The sequence below is a fragment of the Rhineura floridana genome, chromosome 10, assembly GCF_030035675.1.
Source record: "Rhineura floridana isolate rRhiFlo1 chromosome 10, rRhiFlo1.hap2, whole genome shotgun sequence".
Classification (NCBI taxonomy): Eukaryota; Metazoa; Chordata; class Lepidosauria; order Squamata; family Rhineuridae; genus Rhineura; species Rhineura floridana.
In genome coordinates, this window is record NC_084489.1 from 14,518,929 (window position 1) to 14,540,556 (window position 21,628).

A 21,628-nucleotide genomic window follows, 5' to 3' on the forward strand; every position below is an offset into this window, starting at 1 on the left:
TATTCATCTCTGAATAGTTTAAAGGGAAAAATACACATGAGAACAACAGTTCAGGAGTCACCTGAAGATCTTTCACTCTTTTCTACTATTACTTGATGGCCTGATAGGCTCCTTCCAATTCTGTGATTCTATGAAAATACCATCAGTGGAGTAAGGTCTCATCTCTGTTGCAGGTAAACAAGGAATAGAAAATGGAGACTTGAACAAGACCCAGGAGTTTTTTAAGCAGTACATTTAAATAATAGCTTTACTTGGCTATTACCTTTGAATATAGGAATTCAACATGTATGTTATGCAACAAGGTTGTTACCATAATATATATATATATATATACACACACACACATACATATTGATTTGAGTGTAAGCCCTAGTTCAGACATCTGCCAGTGGTGGTGGCAGCATGTTTTGTGTAGCAGAGGAGTGGTGCAGGTACCTTTCCACTCTATCACACACCTAAATAAATGGGTGGTGTGAGCGTTCCATGCAGCCTCACCACTCCGTTGATTCCGCCCCCACCCATTCGCACCCTGGCCTCAAAAGGAGCAGGAAAGATTGCATATATGGGCTGCCTCTGCTTGTAGGCATCATACATTACTTATGAATAGTGGACAGCAGGAATAGCAGATCAGGGCCAAGTCTCTCTATTTTCAGTACATTCTTTGCTTAAGATATGACACACCATTCCGAAGGCCAGTATCAGTGCCAGACATCTTCAGGCAGCTTTCAGGATCCCAACACCCAGGCTGGGTTCACAGCTTTCTTACCCCCCCATCCTTGGTGCAGAAGCTTACTAGCTACAATTTCCTACAGTGCCCTGGAGCACCCAGTGTAGCACCATGTTAGGGCATTGTGGAAAACGTGGAATAGCCTGGTTGCCTGGTGCTGATCACAAGGATCTTGTATCTGTTTAAACACATTTTGGGGGGAGGCTTGGGCACAGAGGGGGACAGTGGAGCTATCATGTGAAGGCCCCCACAAATCCTGGAGCTGGCCCTGACCACTGCAAGAAACCACACTGAAAGACTCAGTTAAGTATAGGTTCCATACTAGTTGGCTATTATATGGATGAGTAAAGTTAGATCTTTGTCTTTATTATACTCTGGATCTGGAGCTGATTCTAATATTACCAGACTGGTGTGGCAACTGCCAAAAAAATTATTCATGGCTGCAGTAATATCTCCAACTGCCTACCAACATGCCAGTGCTTCTTAGTATAATTATTGTCAATATAGTTATACCCATAGGATTGGATCCAAAGGTTTCTTTCCTCTGGTGAAAGGTCTCCTTCCATTGGAAAAAGCTTCTTCCCCTGGAGGAAGGGAAACTTTGGATTCAACCTATAGTTTCTTTATTAACCTTTTCCTCAGATCCCCTGATCTGGCTTAGTTAGAATGGAGCACAGAAGTATTACATCATCATCATCATTGCCCATCCTTTACCTTGAGATCCTGGGATGGATAACAACAATTCAAAAATACAATATTAATATTAGTTAAAACAAATCATAGTGAAGAGAATAGGGTGGATCCTAAAATATCTTTCTCAGATGTCACAGGTGTCAAGAGGTACGTCTTCAATATATGATGACAGCTACATGCTGAAGGTGTCAGGTTTAGAGACTTCTGCAGCTTAGGGGCTGCCATAGAGAATTCCCTCTCCTGGGCTGCCACCTCTTGAACTTCTGTAGCAGTGGAACTACCAAGAGGGTCCCCTCTGCCAATCTTAAGACCTGACAGGGTCTGTAAGGAAGGAGGTAGTCTTTCAGATACTATCCCAGGCCCCCTAAGATTGTATCACTTCTGGATGCATAGGTGGGAATTGCAGGCCACTAACCTTGAGGCATAATACTGCCTGCCAAACATAGGAGCTGATGTTGCACACCCTGTTCCCTTTCACATGTGTGCATGTTCTGTGGTAGCTCACTGGGCCCTAGCCTCACATCCTGTGTTTCTTCATTTCAGCACTGGAATCCCTGCAGCCCAAAAGTTTTTTTTAAAAAAAAATGTTTATTCCAGGCTTTAGTTCTGGAGGGAAGTGCCAGTCAGATCATTCTCATTTGACTTTAGCTTAAGTAGATTTCATTGTTTACATGTGTAAAATTCCTTTTCCTTTTGCATCGTGAGCCAAATCAGCCAAACATGTGCGTGTATGAAATTCAGTCATCTTTCTTTTTCAGTTAGAATGCATTGTGGAATTTGGAACTAATGTGCAACTGAATGGCAGAAAACCTCCAGTTTAAAGATTTAATGCATTATTAAGGGAATGTAACCTCACTATGGGCAAATATGCTTGTGCAAAGTAAATTAGCAAATACCGAAATAGTCACAGATAATTCCCAAAGATGTTCTTCTAGTATGCCTCTGGACTTTTTGCCTGCCCAGGAGATGAAGGGCAACAACAGGCCACATGAAGATACTTTTAAAGCTTAGGGTCAAGCAGCATGTTATGCTTCATGTGTAGCATGCAGCTATGTCTCAGGCTTTTCTTTAATTACTTGCAGGCACCTAGGAGATTGTTTTCTGGACTGCAGGTAGGCATGGAAGGATCTGTTCATTCTGCTTCTCTTAGCTTCTCATTTTCCAATCTTAAATTTGGCTCTCCACATTTCTATAGCAATTTGCATTTTTAAAAAAACAATCTTCATGAACATTCTTCAGCATTTTAATACAAATTTCTCCTAATAAACACATTTAGACACATAAACACATTGACAATTTTGACTAATGTACACATTTTTGCAAGCTTTTTTTGTAATATAATGCATTTTTTACGTTATTTCCACAAATATTTTCATTTTTATGCACACTTTCCCTTAATATATGCATTTTTGTAAACACTGGTTGGTTGGAGAACTGCATTGCGAAATTCAGATAAGAGTAAATTTCAAAGGATGACTGTGTTTCAGTTGTCATATTTGATAGATTGGGCTTTAAATGGAATCGGAATTGAATTTCTCCCCCATCCCTAACTGCAATTGAGGTTGATTCCTCCCCACAGCCACAACTGGGATGAAAATCACCCAATGTAGCTAGGAGGCTTTTTTGAAAATCCATTATTTATTATTATTACTCTTTATTTTTACCCCACCCTTTTTCCAAAACTGGAACTCAGGGCGGCTTACAAATAAAAACCACACATAGGTAAAAAACATACAAAAATATACAATTAAAATAGAATTAAACTATTCGTAACATTAAAACCATGAAACATACACTTAAAAACTAAGACAATTTAAAACATTAAGAATAGGACCATAACAATACAACAGACCTTATGAGGTCCTATCTTAAACAGCTTCTAGTCCAAAAGCCTGTCGGAATAAAAAAGTCTTTGCCTGCCGACGGAAGGATAGCAAGGAAGGGGCCGTTCGTGCTTCCCTAGGAAGAGAGTTCCAGAACCTGGGGGCAGCCATCAAGAAGGCCCTATCTCGCGTCCCCACCAATCTTGTTTGCAAAGGTGTTGGGACTGAGAGAAGGGCCTCTCCTGAGGATCTCAACACCCGGGCAGGCTCATATGGGGAGATACGGTCTGACAAATAGCCTGGACCTAGGCCATATAGAGCTTTATAGGTCAAAACCAGCACTTTGAATTGTGACCGGAAACAAACTGGCAGCCAGTGGAGCTGTCGCAACAAGGGGGTTGTATGGTCCCTGTAACCAGCTCCAGTTAGCACTCTGGCTGCAGCTCTTTGTACCAGTTTAAGTTTCCGAACAGTCTTCAAAGGCAGCCCCACGTAGAGCGCATTACAGTAATCTAAACGGGATGTAACCAAGGCATGCATCACTGTAGTCAAATCAGGCGTCTCCAGCAACGGGCGCAGCTGGCGCACCAGTCTTAGCTGGGCAAAAGCACTCCTGGCCGCTGCAGAGACCTGGGCCTCCATGTTCAAAGCTGAGTCCAGGAGCACACCCAAACTGCGAACCTGTGCCTTCAGGGGGAGTGTAACCCCATCCAGCACAGGCTGAATCCCTATTCCCTGATTTGCCTTTCGACTAACCAGGAGCACCTCTGTCTTGTCTGGATTTAATTTCAATTTGTTCGCCCTCATCCAGCCCATCACTGATGCCAGGCACCGGTTCAGGACCAGGAAAGCTTCCTTGGCTTTAGGTGGAAAGGAAAAATAGAGTTGGGTGTCATCCACATACTGATGACACCGAACCCCAAACCCCCGGACAACCTCACCCAGTGGTTTCATGTAGATGTTAAATAACATGGGGGACAAAACTGAGCCCTGAGGGACTAATGGGAACTTTTTCTGAAGATTCCTAGCCATGCCAATGCATGGGGTGGGGATTTTTATCCCGATCATCACTGTAAATAAACCTCTATTCCCCATGTTTTGTGTTCTGGATATCAGCCAGGCGCTCTACACCTATAATTCATTAAAGAAAATATAATGTATTACATGTAGTGTTACATGTAGTTTAACTGTTGTTAAACATAACTAAGGGTCAAATCAGTTTTTAAACATGTGCTCTGCAGTTCAGCTAGGAAGCAGAGGATGTGGTGTTAGCTTTGAATATTAAAAGGATCAGATGAGGGAGACCCTATTTATCCTACCAGCTTAACCTACCTCCCAAAGTTGTTGTGAATATAAAATAGGATGAGGAAAAGCCATATATGCTCCCTAGCTCCTTTGAGGAAAGGCAAGACAAAAAAGTGATAAATATGAATGCACCTCCATATTTAATATTCCTTACCCTTGTATATTAGGGAGAAGGACTCAACCAACCCTTTTGCCTAAAAGGATTCCTTTTTGCCTTTAGGGATTTTATTTTTAATGAATGGAGATTAATGTTCAATTCCACACTTTCAGTTTGAAGTGGAATCACATGATATGCTAATTATGTAGAGCAGATCACATGGGAAGGCCCATAGCTTAGTTGTACAGTGTCTATGCTTTGCACGTATAAAGTCACAGGTTCAATCCCCAGCAACTGTGATTGAAAAAAAAGGACTTCTTCCCCAAACCTCCAAGAGCTAGTACAGTAGTTGATACAACTCTTAAATGTTAGCACTGTTGAGCCCCCAACCACTGGGGCTGACTCCCCTGTTGGGCCATTGGCTTCAGGTTATCTGGTGACAGCAGCAGTGAGCAGTCATTGTGGGGAGTTTAAATGGCTGCATGCCACTGACCCTATGAGGGGCTCACTGATGTAGGTGAGGGCCCATCAGGAGCCATTTTGCCAAGGGGATCCTTGAGCCGGGAGCTGTCCCTGTATAGAAAATGTATTAAATTATAGATCATTATTGAAATAAATGAACCTTGCACAGTAGCAGTGCTTGGTAGATTGCAGCCTAAGTGCTATCTGAGATGCCAGACAGGAAGCCTGTTGTGCAGCTGATCTGAACATGGATTAGGAAGATTCTAACTTATCATTTTATTTGTTGGGCCATCATACTTCCCCCTGTTAGCATCACAGAGAATCAAATGTTACAATTTCAGAACACTGCAGTATCTTTTCTTTCTTTTTTAATCTGGCACCTTTCCCTCTTGTTTTGCAAGTTGGGGGCAACAACATAGAGAAAGTTCAGTTCACATCGAAGCCGTATTCTTCTGTTTTCAAAATGTTGCTTTCACATCAGGCAATAGATGCAGTGTCAGTGTGTGTCATTCCCACTGTGTTGCCTTTCTGGTTGCTTAAAGAAAATTCACTTAGTCTGAAAACACACTGAGGAAAATTACAGCCAAATTGCATTTAGGATATTCATGTTATAATCAAATGTATAATGTATGAGTAGTGTTAACTGAAATTGCCTTGTAAGTCTGATTTGCAGCGTGATTGGGTGTCTCTTTTTTCTGCCACTGTCCATTACATTTGTACACTTGAATGTACGTTGATTAAAAACTGCAATGAACATTCCCATAAAAGTCCTTTGGCAGTGTCATGGTTAGGTAGACCTGTAATAATATATCAAATGGCCATTGAGTACCTTTCACTACTGTTATACAGTGAACAATATAACAGTGAAGGGACTGAGTATGTGATTTTTGACGGAGTCATTTAAAATAATTCCTTGTGGCAGCTACCACTACACTGAAGATCAACTCTGTGCAGTTGGAGTCACCAGATATATTGGGTCATTTTCTTGACATGATAGCAAACATCCCAAAAGAAAGATGCATAAAAAAAGCTTTCCCATTCCCGCAAATTAGAGATGCATAGGGGATGATGTTCATGTTATGGATGCCACATAGGGCCTGCTACACGTAGTCATTGCCTACACAGTAAGCTATTTGTGCCCCATGCAGATTGGGTCTTCTCTATACCACTGCATTCCTTGTCTTTGAAAGTACATGGCAGCATGGAGAAAACTGCCCAATCTAAGAAGTGTGATTTTCACTACACATGGTTGCCTATCTGTGTGGTGTCCAGTGGCTGCTTCTGTACTGCTGGGTCATACTTGAGCTCAAAAAACTAGCTAAGCAGCAACAGAATTGGACCTCAGGAGTTGAGTCCATGGCTGTCAGTTCCAGAAGCAAGCTATTTTTGTTCTAAAGCTGAACTAGTTTAAAAATGCAAAAGTAGGGATGGGTGAACTACCCTGGCTTCTACTCAGAATGACTCAGAAATGGCTCAATTTGTTTTTTAAAAACAAACAAAACTAACCAGAAGCAAACTGATCCATTTCCTGAGCCAATCCACAAGGGTTGGGAAATGGGCACCTTGCTTCCTAGCAGCCTGCCGTTCCCCAACCACATCGTGCTCACCCTCTCCTTTACTCCCCTGCAGATAGACACTGGGCAAGCAGTGGCATCAGCAGGTTTTCCCTGTCCCCCCTCCCTCTGTCATCCTGCATTGTGTTAGGATTTAAAGAGTGATAGCACTTGGGAATGGAAATTTTCTCATGTTTTCCTACCAGCACCCCTACTCTTTACACTGCAGAGCATGTCAGGGTGGTAGAGAGGAAAGAGGAAGAAAAAACTTTCCTTTCCCTGCCTCTGCTACTGCTGCCACAATCTTCCCCATTCTCCACTTCCAGGTGAGAAAAGGAGAGAGCAAAGAGGATGAGTTGGGAGCTGGTGGTCATCGGGGGGGGAGAGCAGAGAGCACTTTTCCAGCATGGAAGTTGATCTCAGCTTGAAGTGGGTTCCAGAGGTTCTTAGGCGCTGACCCCTCTTTTCTGGTGTCCCTTAAAAACTCTGCAAGTTCATTTCCCAGCTAAACTTGGGCAAACATATTCTATATCTCTGTGCAAAAGGTCTCGTTACCTAGTGTTTTATCATGGGAGATTGTGGGGGAAACTTTACAAGGGAATGTACAGCAGCAAGAAAAACATGAGCACAATCATTTTATTACTACTTTAATTGTTCTGTTCTTGAAAAAAGTTGCCAGAGTATGATTTTGAAGGCACGTGATACAGCAACCTTGCTGAAGCCAAGCAGGTCTGGGTGCCTGGATGAGGGACTAGCTAGCAATCCTAGGTACACCACTTTTTCTTCCATGACACAAGAAAGCCAGGAAACAAAAAGAAAGAAAGAAAGAAAGAAAGAAAGAAAGAAAGAAAGAAAGAAAGAAGGTATTTCCAAGCAGCAAATGCTTTAATCAAAAGAGATGGCTCTCTGATATTTCTCAAATTCAGAACTGGATAACACTTGTTGCTTGTACGTAGCACAATATTGAAAAATAGACAATAAACTGTAACTCAGCTGGTTATCAGCATTTTAATATGACAAGCAGGATCAGCCCAAAAGTGCATTCAGTACTTTATATTAAAGCATTCAAAAATATGTGATAAATTTTACGCTTTGTGTTTCAAAACAATGTTTTCCTTTCGTAGCCAATGAAGAAAACATGCACTAATGCTGTCTTTTCCCTCACAGAATGTAGACAAGTGGTCCTTTGACGTATTTGCACTAAATGATGCTAGTGGGGATCATGCACTGAAATTCATTTTCTACGAATTGCTCACACGCTACGATTTGATCAGCCGCTTCAAGGTCAGTAATTGTGCAGTGCCCTTCCTCTTGGCTCTCCTGTAGTTTATTGAAAGGAGAAATATCACTAGCCTTGTATTTCTGTTGTGTGTGTGCTGTTGACTGTGTGTATGTTGTTAGGCAACCCTGACTGTAACATATTTATCTCCTGATTTAACTAGGATGTTCTTATTATTGTGATGAATAGGACCGTATTACTTCAGCTTTTCAGGAATCCAAGGCTCCATTTTATGTTCCCTTTGGCATAAAATTGGTTATATGTATTGATTTCACTGATGGAAGGGTTCAGTGCTGTATTCAGTAGTGATCCTATCATAGAAGTTCTTGATGTGATGGCCCAGTTACATTATCGTCCCTGGCTTTGTGACATGCTCTGGCTTGCCAGGGCTTTCTTCATCCTTCAATCCTGTGTACCTTCTACCAACAACCCACTGTTGGGATCTGTGGCTTTTCTGTTCTCCTTCCAGTCTCTGGGCTCTACCTGCTGGTCCTGATGAGCTCCTTATTTTTCATCGAGCATGGCTTTATATGGAGGGGGGAGGGAGCAGGAAGTGTGAATATCTTGTGCTTCCTGTCTCTACATCATTGTTTCATCCCTAGTAAAATGATTATGTCTTCCCCAGAGGAAAGAGGCAGAAGATGTCCTCACATCAGAAGTTTGCTCCAGACTGTTTATCTTCTCCCTATATCCCTATCACTGGGATCCATTGTCTGCTATGGCTGCCTCCTTAACTCTAAAGCATTTTGCCTGTTGCCTTTTCTTTCTCATCTGCTGTACCTGAGCACTTAAAGCATATGTGCCATCAAGACAGATACCTCTCTGGACAAGATAAATTGTGCATATAAATCACATGTTAAAAGAGGAGCTAACTGAAACTATCAGTTATTTCCCAAAGACGAAGATATTCAATATTTGGTGTGTGTATGTGTTTTGTTTTCTTCTTCTAATTTCTCATGCACATGATGTCTGCCAGTAGTCCAATTATAGTATGTAAAAAGAGATGTCTCTATGTTTTCAAGCAGAAATGCATTCTAGAGCAATGATAGGGAACCTCAGGCCTGGGGAACAAATGCAACCCTCCAGGCCTTGCTATCTGGCCCTTGGAACACTCCCCAGCCATACTCTCATTGAGTGATTTTGTCTGGCTAGATTATGTCCTTGAACCCCGATAATGACTCTTGCTTGCCTGGATGGAGGATAAAGAGGTGTGTGTGTAGAAACTAGCTTAATACAAAGATTATTTTCATTTGCTCCATCCCCTTTTGCCTCTGGGCCCACCCACCACTGGCATGTTGTCCCTGAAAGGTTGCTCAGAAGGAAATGTGGCCCTTGAAATGAAAAAGGTTCCCCATACCTGCTCTACAGAATGTGCTATGAAGAGAAGGTGTACATCAGTATATTACACATTTTATGAGCTCTTTTGAAACATTTATCCAGACAGATCACTCAAGCAGTGCACCTCTTGTTTTTCACTAGGCACACATTTGTGAACTGACACAAAGAGTTATACTATTTTATATGCCAGTGATTATTTTATTTATTTATTTATTTATTGTATTTGTATACCGCCCCATAGCCGAAGCTCTCTGGGCGGTTTACAGTAACTAAAAACATTACTGATTAGGATAAAATAAGACAACATGAAGCACAATCAATGTATAAAAAGTTTTCTAAGGTCTGCTCACCTGATTTTTTAAAAAATAGGGAAAGAAGCCATATTTGGATGCTGGAGCATTGATGCTTAAAATCTCAATATGGTTTGCCAAATGTATTTCCCTTCTTGTGTTTATGTATAGATTCCAATATCTGCTCTCGTCTCCTTTGTGGAAGCCCTGGAAGTTGGCTACAGCAAGCATAAAAATCCATATCACAACCTAATGCATGCAGCAGATGTCACACAGACTGTTCATTACCTCCTTTTTAAGACGGGTGTAGCAGTAAGTAGATGAATCACTTTTCTTAAGAGACCAAAACAATGTTGTGCATAATGGGTAGATTTTACTGCAAGCCCTGCTCTCCTGGCCTATGCCATTGATCTGTACGATATAGCAGACAGGATTTCATGGAATTTAAATTATGACAAACCCCAAGATTTAAGAGCGCTGATGTGGGTCTCCTTCCCAAACACATTTCCCTCATTTGGTTTAGACTCTTTGGAATGCAGTCTTTTGCTTAGATCTGTGTTAGAAATGTGGATGGTTTCTTCTCCAATGTTTAGAGAATCTTTTTGACTTTTGGGTTGTGGGATTCTGAAATTAATCAAAAGGTGAGGCAGATGAAGATTACAATGTAAAGTAAAACAGTGGTGACCAGCATTTCTGGCAATGGTGCCACAAATGAAGTCCAAAGTATATAGTGACACTCCAGTGCATGCTGTAGAACATGTAAAGCCTCTGAGGTTCAGTATGGTTTTAGCTCTAGTCTTCTAAGCTGCAGAGCAGGCAGTGCTGCAGTGCAGGATAGACAAATAGGAGTGTAGGCCCGAACTACAAGCTCTCCTCTTCTCCAAGAGATGCACAGACTCCTGCAGCCTGTGCCACTTGTGACACCCATGCCACAAGTTAGCCATCTTGTGAGCCAAAATATGCGGCTCTGCATCTTACGATGAAAACCCTGTGTACTCTAATACTGAATATCCGTATGTTGGTGCTCAAGATAAGCAAGCCATTTTCAGTGTGGGATACTATATGCTTAAGTTCATGGATGGTGACATATGGCACGGGCAGCAGGAGTTTTTTTCACACTTGAGCAGGAGGACTCATGAACCTGTTTCTGGTGAAGATCCAGGTTTACATCCATGTCTGGCATTTCTGATCAAGTCAGAAACTGTTGGCCAGAATGTAGATGTTGCTGTCTTAGTTTCTACTGACTTGGCAAATGCACCTTAAATCCATGAAGTAACAAACTCCTTTGGGATTCAAGACAAAACCTTTGTTTTCTACTGAAAATGTACTGACTACTACTGCATGACAAAAAAGCATAATAAAAATGCTTTTTTTAAAAAATGTGCAAAATGTAGGGATAAAAAAATGAAATTAAATACAAAATAATAACAATCATACTGAGTTAACTAGAGCGTGTTATGTTTTTTTCTAAAATTATTTACATCCTTTGCATTTAAGAAGACACTAAATTATAGTTTTGCAGACATGTTCCTGGAAATCATGCACAGGCAAAAATATAAGAAAATATGTTATTAAGTGTTGTGTTCTCCTGCTTAGGAAGCTCTTTAAACGTTTCAGAGTTGATTAATACAAAGCATAATATTTAATTGGGCAAGAAAGATTCCAAGTGTGAATGATTCACGCCAGCCAATTTCTGGCAGTACTCCTTGGTTGATGTTCGGCAAAACATTTTGCCTCAAAGCTGAGTCTAGATGACCCTACTCTGCAAAACAGCCATCAGGGGCACTGTAGTTAAGAACTTGAAGGTCTACTCCTATTCTGGTAGCAGTCACTTTACCTTTACCTTACTCATTTTATAAACATGACAAATAATCAGTTTCTGAGAGACCAAGAGGTTTAAAGCTACATCAGTGAGTAACATTATTTCAGTGAGTAACATTATTGGTGAGTAAGACCATTTCTGATTGCCTGTCATTGTCTTCTGTATACCCACTACCCTGGGAGTAGCTCCCATTGAACTTAATGGGGCTTTCTTCTAAATATACATGTATAGCATTGCACTGTAAAAGTCTGAAAACACTACTGTTTAATTTTAGAGGGAGTTTGAAATAGTTTTGCTACCAATAATCTATCTAGACTTAACAAGAGACACAAATCTGCTGCCATTTTGTGGCCTCATTTGGGCATAATGCTAAACTATGGTTAAGCATTACATGAATGAGCATCAGGCTCTTGTGTTCTCCTCTCCTCCTCCAGCATGGCTGTAAAGAGATTAGAAGCTTTTGCTTCCATTTTTAACTAATTGCACTCTAGAACTTTGTCCAAATCTGGAAAAACTGTGGCTACTATTAACTATGGTTTATTGAAACAATCCAACTTTCAGTCCATGAGTTATGAAGCTGGCTTGTTACAATAAACCAGAGTAAAGTTTAACCACAGTTAATGGTTCAGCTGAACTGTGTTTAATTAACCATGAAACTGAACAAGGCCTGTGTCTCTTAGGTCACATCTACACCATTCATTTAAATCACATTTATTCCACTTTAACAATCATGACTTCCCTCAAAGAATCATGGGAACTGTAGTTTACCCCTCACAGAGATACAGTTCCCAGCACTGTTAACAAATGACAGTTCCCAGAATTCTTTGGGGGAAGCCATCTGCTTTAAATGTATGATGTGGTTGTGGCCTCACTCTGTTCTTGGTAACATCCAGTTTTATTTATCACATGACTTAGCATAAGTGAGCTCTTTGTTTCCCTCTGTCTGCTGCCAATAGCCAGTTATCTAAGGTGGAAGTGAAGAAATGCACAGCATGATAACTCTGTATCATGTGTTGTATAAATATAGACATTACTTGGAAGAGAGGGAAGGAAATACAGTATTGGTGGCTTCATGCCTTTTGCAATGTCCAGTTAGACTTATGCAGCCAGATTTTATATATGTTTAATTAATAGTGAGTTCCTAGTAAGCGTGCGTAAGATTGCAGTTGCATCCTTAGTGATGTGATAAAGAAATGCACATTCTAGGCTAGGATCTGTGGATTTGGTTGCATAAAATCCCGATTAATGTTAGTTAATAGAAAAGCCAAAAAACATGATTCATGTGTGAAAAAAACCCAGGGCTCATTCACACTGGAGTTGAACTCCATTTTAAAGACAAAGCGTTTTCCATCACAATGGGAGTTTAAAGATCACACTTACTACCTTCCAATCGCTGTTTCCATTAATACTAAAGGGAAAGAGTCAATCATGCGGCTTCCTAATGACCACACCCTCTTAAAGTCAAACTATCACTTCCTCTGATTACCTTGGCAACTGAGCATGGTCAGTTTGTTCCATACTAAGTTGCATTAAAAAAAGAAAAAATCCTCCAGTTTGATTATTTGTATTTTCAGAATTCAGCAGAAATACAAATATTTGTTTGAGCAATGTTATGCTTTTTTGTACAAGTTAGGGGGGAAAGAAAAAAAAGCACCGTTTGCGCCAGGCTTGCAGAACGGGAGCCAGCAGGAAATGACATTTATTTATTTATTTATTGCATTTGTATACCGCCCCATAGCCGAAGCTCTCTGGGCGGTTTACAACAATTAAAAACATTAAAAACAAATATACAAATTTTAAAACACATTTTTAAAAAGCAATTTAAAAACACATGCTAAAATGCCTGGGAGAAGAGAAAAGTCTTGATCTGGCGCCAAAAAGACAACAGTGTTGGCCCCAGGCGCACCTCATAAAGGAGATCTTTCCATAATTTGGGGGGCACCACTGAGAAGGCCCTCTCCCTCTCTATTGTGATCATGGCACTGTTTGAAATGGTATTTGGCCTGACACACAGAACAGGGCATACTCAACTTGGTTTTTGTCCCAAGTGGGGGGGTGGTGGTCTGGAAGTAGGTGGAGTGAATATCACCCCATTCTCATGACCTGACCACTTCCTGGTGAAGTTTAGTCTTGTATTAACTACTCCTGTCTGTAAAATTGGGGGATCAATTCAGATGGTCTGCCCTTGGAGGCTGATGGATCTGATAGATTTCTGATGGCTCTGGAGGATTTTCCAGTGGATCAAGCAAGTGATCCTTTTGAGGTCTTGTTTTACTGTGGCACAGCAAGATGGGTCTTCTCTGGTGCCATGGAGAGCACATTGCAACCTGATGTTCTAAGGACCTGCAGTTGTTGAAGCAGGCTGGATGAAGACAAGAGCACAAGTGGCAGAAATCTTGCTTTGAAGCTGACCCGAAAGGTGTTAGGAAACATAATATCTTACCATGTGGTAGTGAAGGCAGTGAAGAAGTCATACATTGCTGCATCCATTGCATCTTCAAAGAGTCAGCTGGCAGTGTTTTTCCATATGATCTGGAGATTAATTACCCTGGATTGGGGGGGCAGGCCTCTGGGACACACAGCGACTAGCTGCAGGTGGCTTGCAAGGTAAGGACAAAGCCACTGAACTTAATAGACTATTTTGTCCCCAGTGCTATTTTACATCTATACGTAGCCATTGGGACCAGTCATTAGGAGTTTTGTAGCATAGTGCCATCAGTATGCTGATGACACAGAGCTCTACTTCTCTATAACATCTGAATCAGGAGAGGCTGTGCAAGCTCTGGGCCAGTGTCTTAATGCAGTGGTGGACTAGATGAGGATCAATAAACTGAGTCTGAATCCTGGGGAGACAATCTCTGTGAATAGGTGATATCCATGTCTGGAATATAGACCAGTTGCCTGTTCTAGATGGGGTTGCACTCCCTTTAAAGGAGCAGGTGCATGGCTTGGATACATCTTTGTGAGGCCCAAGTGATCCCTGTGGCTAGAAGTGCCTTTTACCAGCTTTATCTGGTATGCTAGCTGTGGCCGTATCTGGATCAGAATAACTTGGCCACTGTAGTCCATGCATTGGTAACCTCAAGGCTGGATTACTGCAGTATGCTCTATGTAGGGCTGCCCTTGGGTCTGGTCCAGAAGCTCCACTGGTGCAGAATGCAGTGACAAGACTGCTGAAGGGGACAAATGGCCAACTGCATGTGTCACCTTTGCTAAAACATCTGCACTAACACCCCATATGCTACAGGCCATGTTCAAGGTTCTTGTTGATATGCAAACCCCTGAACAATGTGGGTCCAGGATACTTTAAGGATCACCTGAGCTCTTACATCCCAGCCTGATCACTGAGGGTCATTCAGATGAGTACTGTTAGTTTCCCCCTACGTTACAGAGGCCTAACGGGCCTTAACCAGAAGTCAAGTATTTAGCATTGCCAGTCCCGTACTCTTCCAGTAGAGATTCAGCAGGTATCCTCACTTTTGACTTTCAAGCATCTCTTGAAGAATTGGTTTGCTTTATTTATCGAAAGTTTTCTTGTAGCCAGTCATTTTATGATGGTTCTATATTGTTTTAAAGGTTTTTTAAGTTATAGTACACTACCCTGATGTTTTGAGAGAGGGCACTATATAAATACTTTAATTAAAAAAAAATAAGAAGAGAGAACAGGGGCCCTGAAGTTTCTCATCAACAGTTTGCACCTGGATAGCAGACTGAGTAGGCAGATAAATCACCTGATCATAGTCTTCCCCACTATGGGGAGATGTTTTACAGTTTAAATTACCACATGCAAACTTCTGCCCTCTTTTTTGTGTGCAGTGCCTAAGTGGGAACTGTAGCACTGGGAGGCCCAGTAGTTCATTGGTAGAGCATATGCCAAAGATTCCAGTTTCAGTCTCCAGTGTTTCCAGTTAAAATAATGTCAAGCCTCAGAATCAGCAAAGACATCTGCCTCAGATTTTGGAAAGCCATTGCCAATCAGAGTAGACAATTATAGGCTGATAGGACTAATGGCTTACTTTGTTCTACTAATCTATACTTGAGCTAGAATAATGACAGTGAAAAGACATCAGAGTGTAGCATTCTTGGCTAACAGCAGGGCCAGATTATCCATTAGGCTTAGTAGGCTGAAGCCTAGGGGCCCGGAGCTCTTGGGGGCCCATGGGGCACTGGCCCATGGGCCCCTGAAGCTACAGGGGGCCCTCCGCTCTCCTTCCGTGATCTGCGGAAGCATCCGCGGATCACCATCCCCCCACTATCCCCCCGCTTTACCTACCTTTCCGTTGTTTTTTGCGGCGCGCAGATTTGCCATCAATAAAGATGGCGGCCGAAGTTTCCTTAAGGGGCTGAAGCCTCTGCCACCATCTTGGCTGATGGCATGCATGCGTGCTACACATGAGCATTGCTGCCATCAACAAAGTTGGTGGCAGAGGCTTCAGCTCCTTAGGGAAACCTCTGCCGCCATCTTGATTGATGGCAAACCTGCGTGTGCCGCAAAAAACAACGGAAAGGTAGGTGAAGCTTGGGGATAGGGGCCCCCAAACACCAATCAGCCTAGGGGCCCTCCTCAGCTTAATCTGGCCCTGGCTAATAGATAGAGCCTTTCTTACAAAACAAAGTTTGAAAAAGGTTGCATATTATCTGACTGCTGTTAAATCTTTTCTTCTCTTTCTTGTCAGCACTGGTTGACAGAGCTGGAAATCTTTGCTATGATCTTTGCAGCTGCCATCCATGATTATGAGCACACTGGTACCACCAACAACTTCCATATTCAAACACGGTGAGTTCATTCAGAATCTCCAGTAAAGGGACAAAAAATTATGGAGGAAAGAACAGGAAGAAAAATTAGCAAATGAAAATAAGGCGCCTAATATAGGTGCTAATATCAAATGGAACTGGAACAAAATTGATCTGGAGTTTGCAAACACGTGTATTTTGCTTTAATCCTTTTTAGTTATTGTTGCAAAAGTTGAGGTAAGACCGACACTATTTGTCATTAAATTATGGAGCTAAATTTTACGAAAGGAGTTTTGCTTATCACAACCTGAATATAGCCAATTTTCATGTTTATTTTGAACATTTCAAATGTTGGGTGCCTTTAGTGAATGTTGGTTTACTTCTGCCAGATATTTAATTTCATAGCGTAGACAATTTTGGACTTTGTCATGCCAACTATCTTGCTTTGGATTAGGTTTTTAAAAATCACTACAAGCTTATGTTATTATATATATGTGACTGCCACCAAAATTGCACCCTCGTGCCTACTTCCCTAATCTCTCTCCATACTGTCTAATATAATATTTTCATTTCCTGACATGACACGATTTCACTTTTCCCCACCCCTTCCCAGTGGCAACCAATGTTGTAAAGTGTGGTGATGAGAGGGTTCCCCCCAACTGTTCTTTTATTGTTTCTTTAATTGACTCTGGTCTGTATTTCACACTTTCTGAATTCTGATTTAACTAGAAAAATTACTAAAGCAAAAAATTAATCTAGAATTGGAGTATGCTCAGTTTGCTGCAGCTTGCAGTTCTTTTCAGTTAATCTGCACCTTTTCCCTCTCTACTAAAGTGCATGCATGTGTTGATGAACCCTACAGAGAAGAAACACTGATGTGGTTGTATCTACGATGGTCTCTTGTGCAGTGCTAAGATTATTCTTGTACAGTGTTTTACTGATGCACACATGGACCTCTGCACCAATGTAAAGCACTGCACAAAAGAGCTAAGTTCAAACATATGTACAATCACCTGCATAATGTTTTTTTGAAATATTTCATCACACGTATGCACATTACAGATACAGAGGAGGCAGAACCACACGAATAAATGAAAGGAAACATGACAAATTATACATGTGTCATGCTTTGTGCAAAATTCAAAATAAAAAAAAATGAATAATGAAAAAGATTACCAATGCTAATTGGGAAACAAGACCAGCTGGCTTGGAATTCCAAAATCTAAATTTGGACGAGGAGAATTTCAGAAGCACCTAGGAGCAGGGACAGAGACATGCAAAACATTGTAATGTCAGGACACAAGCAGTTTGTACTAGATGTTGTGAAAGGGCAATGAGGAAGGAACATGCCATGGAACTTCTGGTTTTGATGGCCGCTGCAGAGTGAGTGAGTGCATGAGAGGGACACACACACACACACACACACACACACAGATGGGGTAGTTTTGAACTGAACTATTGCTAAATAAGACATGGACAAGTGGGATTATTTGGGACCTCTGTAGATTAGTGTAACATTATGTTGTGAATCAAAGCTCATAGTTTGTTTAGATTGTGGAAACCTCTGTGTGTGTGTGTTTAAATCAGTCTTTAAATCAGAAGGAATCGAAAGAAGTTCAGTTTGAGGCAGTTAATCACTTTGGAGCTAATAATGAGAAAAATAATCTTCCATAATTTTAGTTCAAGATTTTGAGTATTTCAGTAAGTGGCGTGAATTGATTAAGAGCTGAATAACAGCCTCATGATTTCACCCTAATTAGTGTTTGTACAGCACTTCCCACCCTCTTATCTGGCAACAGCTGTTTAAGTGGGGCTTAAACAATTGGATATCCTTGGTGTAAACCATATGCTCTAAGGTGATTTTTATCAGTAATAAAAATACTCCTTACAATTGACTTAAAATTAACAAATGAATTTAAATCATACTAAAAAGGAAGAGACTATGTGTTTCAGATGGGTTTGTGAACAAATGGGCTCCACTTATTAATTAATGGAATATAGTACTGTGAAGAAATAATTCCAGAAAGACATATGATATAATTCTTTTTAGTGGAAGACATTAACCACAACAATAATAGTCTTGAAAGTATTGTTCAAAACTCCCTATAAGGATGTGTGCTTCCTGACAGCCCACCCTGTTCTCTTCTACTTTTCTGTGATCTGTTCTAGTGTTCTACAATCTTGGTCCCCAGATATTGTTAGAGTACAACTCCCAGCATCCTTGACCATTGGCTAGGCTGGCCAAGGATGATGGGAGTTGTAGTCCAACAACATCTGGGTACCCAAGGTACTGCTCAGTTTAGCTGCTGCTTCTCCTTTGCCACCTCAACTCCTGTCAAAACCTATAAGCTGCTAGTCCTCTCCACTCAACTAAGCATGACAAGAGTTGCAGAGACAGACTAAGGCCTAGAGTGTTGGTAAAATAGAAGAAACGGGTGTAGGATTGTTTGCAGCCAAGATAAAAGATAACAGCCAGTAAAAAAAGGCACAAATGTAAATACACAGGATAGTGGGGAGACAAGGGGCAACAGAATATATACCCTACCAACTTAGTACTCTGTAAATTATAGACAGAGCTAAAAAAGATCAAGGGACAGAGCATTTGGAGGAAAGTGTGTGTGTGTTAGGATCAGATAAAACTTTGCCCTTCCGAAAAAGAGGCCAAAAATGTTTTTACCCATTGTTATTGGAATGAATATGTAATTGGAATACCATTTTTTAGCAGCCTTCCATGGATAGATTAACATTTGAACCTGCCTGTAGACTAACTGGTGATTGATGATCCGCTAATTGGTCTGACTGGATGAGTGTGAGTGAGTGTACTGGATGATTGTGTGAACGCTTTTTATTAAGGATAAGGACAAAGAGGATGAAAACTACAGTTCTGCTTTTTGAGAGCTTGCATTGGAACCATTACACTCCCTTACTGGAGTGTGCTGCTGACACAGCTATAGTTTTGCACTCAGGTAGGGAAAAGCTGATTTGAAAGCCTTGTTCAATCTTGAAGATCACTCAGTGGCCTTGGTCAAGTTATTCTCTCACAAATTAACCCCCAGTGCAATGTGATAATGACTTCAGGCTAAAAAGAGGTTGCGGGAGACAAATTAGGGGTGTATAAGAATATTTTTTTGTTTTCTTACCCCATTCATGTTTGTTATTAAACCTTCCTTTTGTGTTTTGTTCTTGATCTGCTCAAATTGGATTCATTTGGTAAATTCTTTGTCATACTCAAATTTTTTATGCCCCTTGCAGTGGCAGTGATGGCAGAAATAATTTCTGCAGTCATTTCTGGAAGAATATATTTTATTTACCCATAATGCCCCAGGAATTAAATCTTTCCACAATATTCTGGGGGAAAGTGGTATCTTCATAAAAATGGAAGCCTCCCCAGTGACGGCCATCATATTTTCCTGAAATGTCCCAGAATGGCACAACATTTGAAACATTCTGGGAACATAAAATGGCGGTCACCAAGAACCATTAGTGAAATGAGCTCTACTGCTCCTTGAGCAATGTAATCTATTTCCCATCTCTGACTAGCAAGAATGGGTGTCCCATTTGTATCCATTTGTTCTTTTGTTCATTCATTTTGGAACAAATGAGAATTGAACTGAATGGATCCTTCAGCTCAGTTTTTCATTTGTGCTACCACTAACACAATTGTAGGCAATGAATGGATGCTAAACTGTGAGGCAAAAGTATTTCCTTCATCAGGAGTAAGAAAAAAACTCCAAACTATGTTTTTAGATATGGGGTCTTTTGTTTTATAGGTCAGATACAGCCATTCTTTACAATGATCGGTCTGTGCTTGAAAATCATCACCTCAGTGCAGCGTTTCGCCTTCTTCAAGATGATGAGGAGATGAACATTCTATCTAACTTCTCAAAGGATGATTGGAGGTAAGAATGCCCACTGACCTTGATGGTTGTCAACATGATTGCTCCAAGTGTACTCCTCAAGTGTACTCAGTGGGAGTCTTGGATGACCAACAAAGGATGAAGTCTGGTAGCAGATAATGAGAGAAGTGGCACTCAATTTGTACTGAAGCCATATGCCAAAGTTGCAACATAAATCATTTAAAAATATATAACATTTGTACCCAGACCCACCCAAAATGATGAGGCAGACACAGCATATGGGTTAAGAATGGGCAACAATTATTAAGGCCAATTAACGAATTAAACCACATTAGACTAATTAAAGCAAATGATAGAAAATGAAAACTGGATTAAGCCAATCCTCGAGATTGAGATCTGCGGAGGGGGCCTGGATAGTTTTTTTTTTTATCATTAATTTTTATTCAAATTTTCAAAGACGAAAAAACAAAACAAAACAAAAACAATTAAACAATAAAATAAAATGTTGACTTCTGATTTGTCGCAGATCAGTTATAGGTCTAGAATATATAACAATCCTATCTCTAAAATTATATTATAAAATCACTTTCCTCCAGTAATTATCTTAATTAATCATCAAATCTCATAAACATTATTTTATTTTTTCCACAAAAAGTCAAAGAGAGGTTTCAATTTCTTGAAAGATATATCTTTCAATTTTTCTCCAAATAAACATGTCGCTTAATCCATCTAATTCAAATCTGTTAGGCCCAATAATTTCAATAGCCATTCTTCCGTTATCTATATTAACTCCATCTTCCATCTTCAATAATCCTGTTAAGTCCAGTAATTTCAGTAGCCATTCTTCCGTTATCAATATCCCATAATAATCTTGTTGTCATAGCCATAGTCCAAGTAAACATATCAATTAATCCATCTCGTCAAATCTGTTAAGTCCAACAATTTCCATAACCATTCTTCCATTATCAATATTAATTCCATCTTCCATCTTCAATAGTCCTGTTAAATCCAGTGGTTTCAGTATCCATTCATCCATTATCAGTATCCCATGATGATCTTGCTGTCATAGCCATAGTCATATAACAAGAGTCTGATGGGAATTTCCCCCATCACAAATACGTCTTTGCCATCAATTCTGAATATGTTGTTGAAATATTGTTGTAAAGTCACATCTCTGTTCTGGGTGCATCTCTGCTCTGTCACATATCTGTAGTTAATTCCATAAATTTTTTCCATGTCAGGGGCCTGGATAGTTTTAAAAGATCAGTGCGGGCCCCTATAAATCTGAGTGCTATGGAACTTAATTCCAGCAGCTCAGATTCTTGAGCAAGCAACCTTGGCTCTAGACTGCAGAGTAGTGAACTCACTACTCCTGGCCTTTCATTGCTGGCACATTATCTGTGCCTAGGGAATCATGTCCATCTCACCCCCGACTCCAGCCTTGAGGCATTGAGTCTGTGATCTGAGCAGTCCTCAAGGAGGGCTCCTGTCCCCAGTCTGAGAAAGCCCCCTTTCACCTTCTAGAAGGTGCCTCAAGGTTCTCACCGAATTATTTCCACTTACCCCTTTTCCCCTAATCTGCACTGACCCTGCCAAACCTATTTAAAATCACTCCAACCCATCATTGATCCCCAGTGTGACACAGGCA

General features: G+C 40.7%; 1 protein-coding gene across 4 annotated transcripts in view; it reads left to right on the forward strand.

The window, feature by feature from the left end:
• The window catches only part of PDE1C (phosphodiesterase 1C), a 376,890-nt gene that overhangs the window by 285,387 nt on the left and 69,875 nt on the right, over positions 1 to 21,628 (forward strand). For all 4 annotated transcript variants that reach the window (XM_061586904.1, XM_061586900.1, XM_061586901.1 and 1 more), the window contains 4 exons: positions 7,828 to 7,944; positions 9,739 to 9,879; positions 16,066 to 16,166; positions 19,894 to 20,022. In XM_061586904.1, coding sequence (XP_061442888.1) covers positions 7,828 to 7,944; positions 9,739 to 9,879; positions 16,066 to 16,166; positions 19,894 to 20,022 — 488 coding nt within the window. The remainder of the gene's footprint in view (positions 1 to 7,827; positions 7,945 to 9,738; positions 9,880 to 16,065; positions 16,167 to 19,893; positions 20,023 to 21,628) is intronic.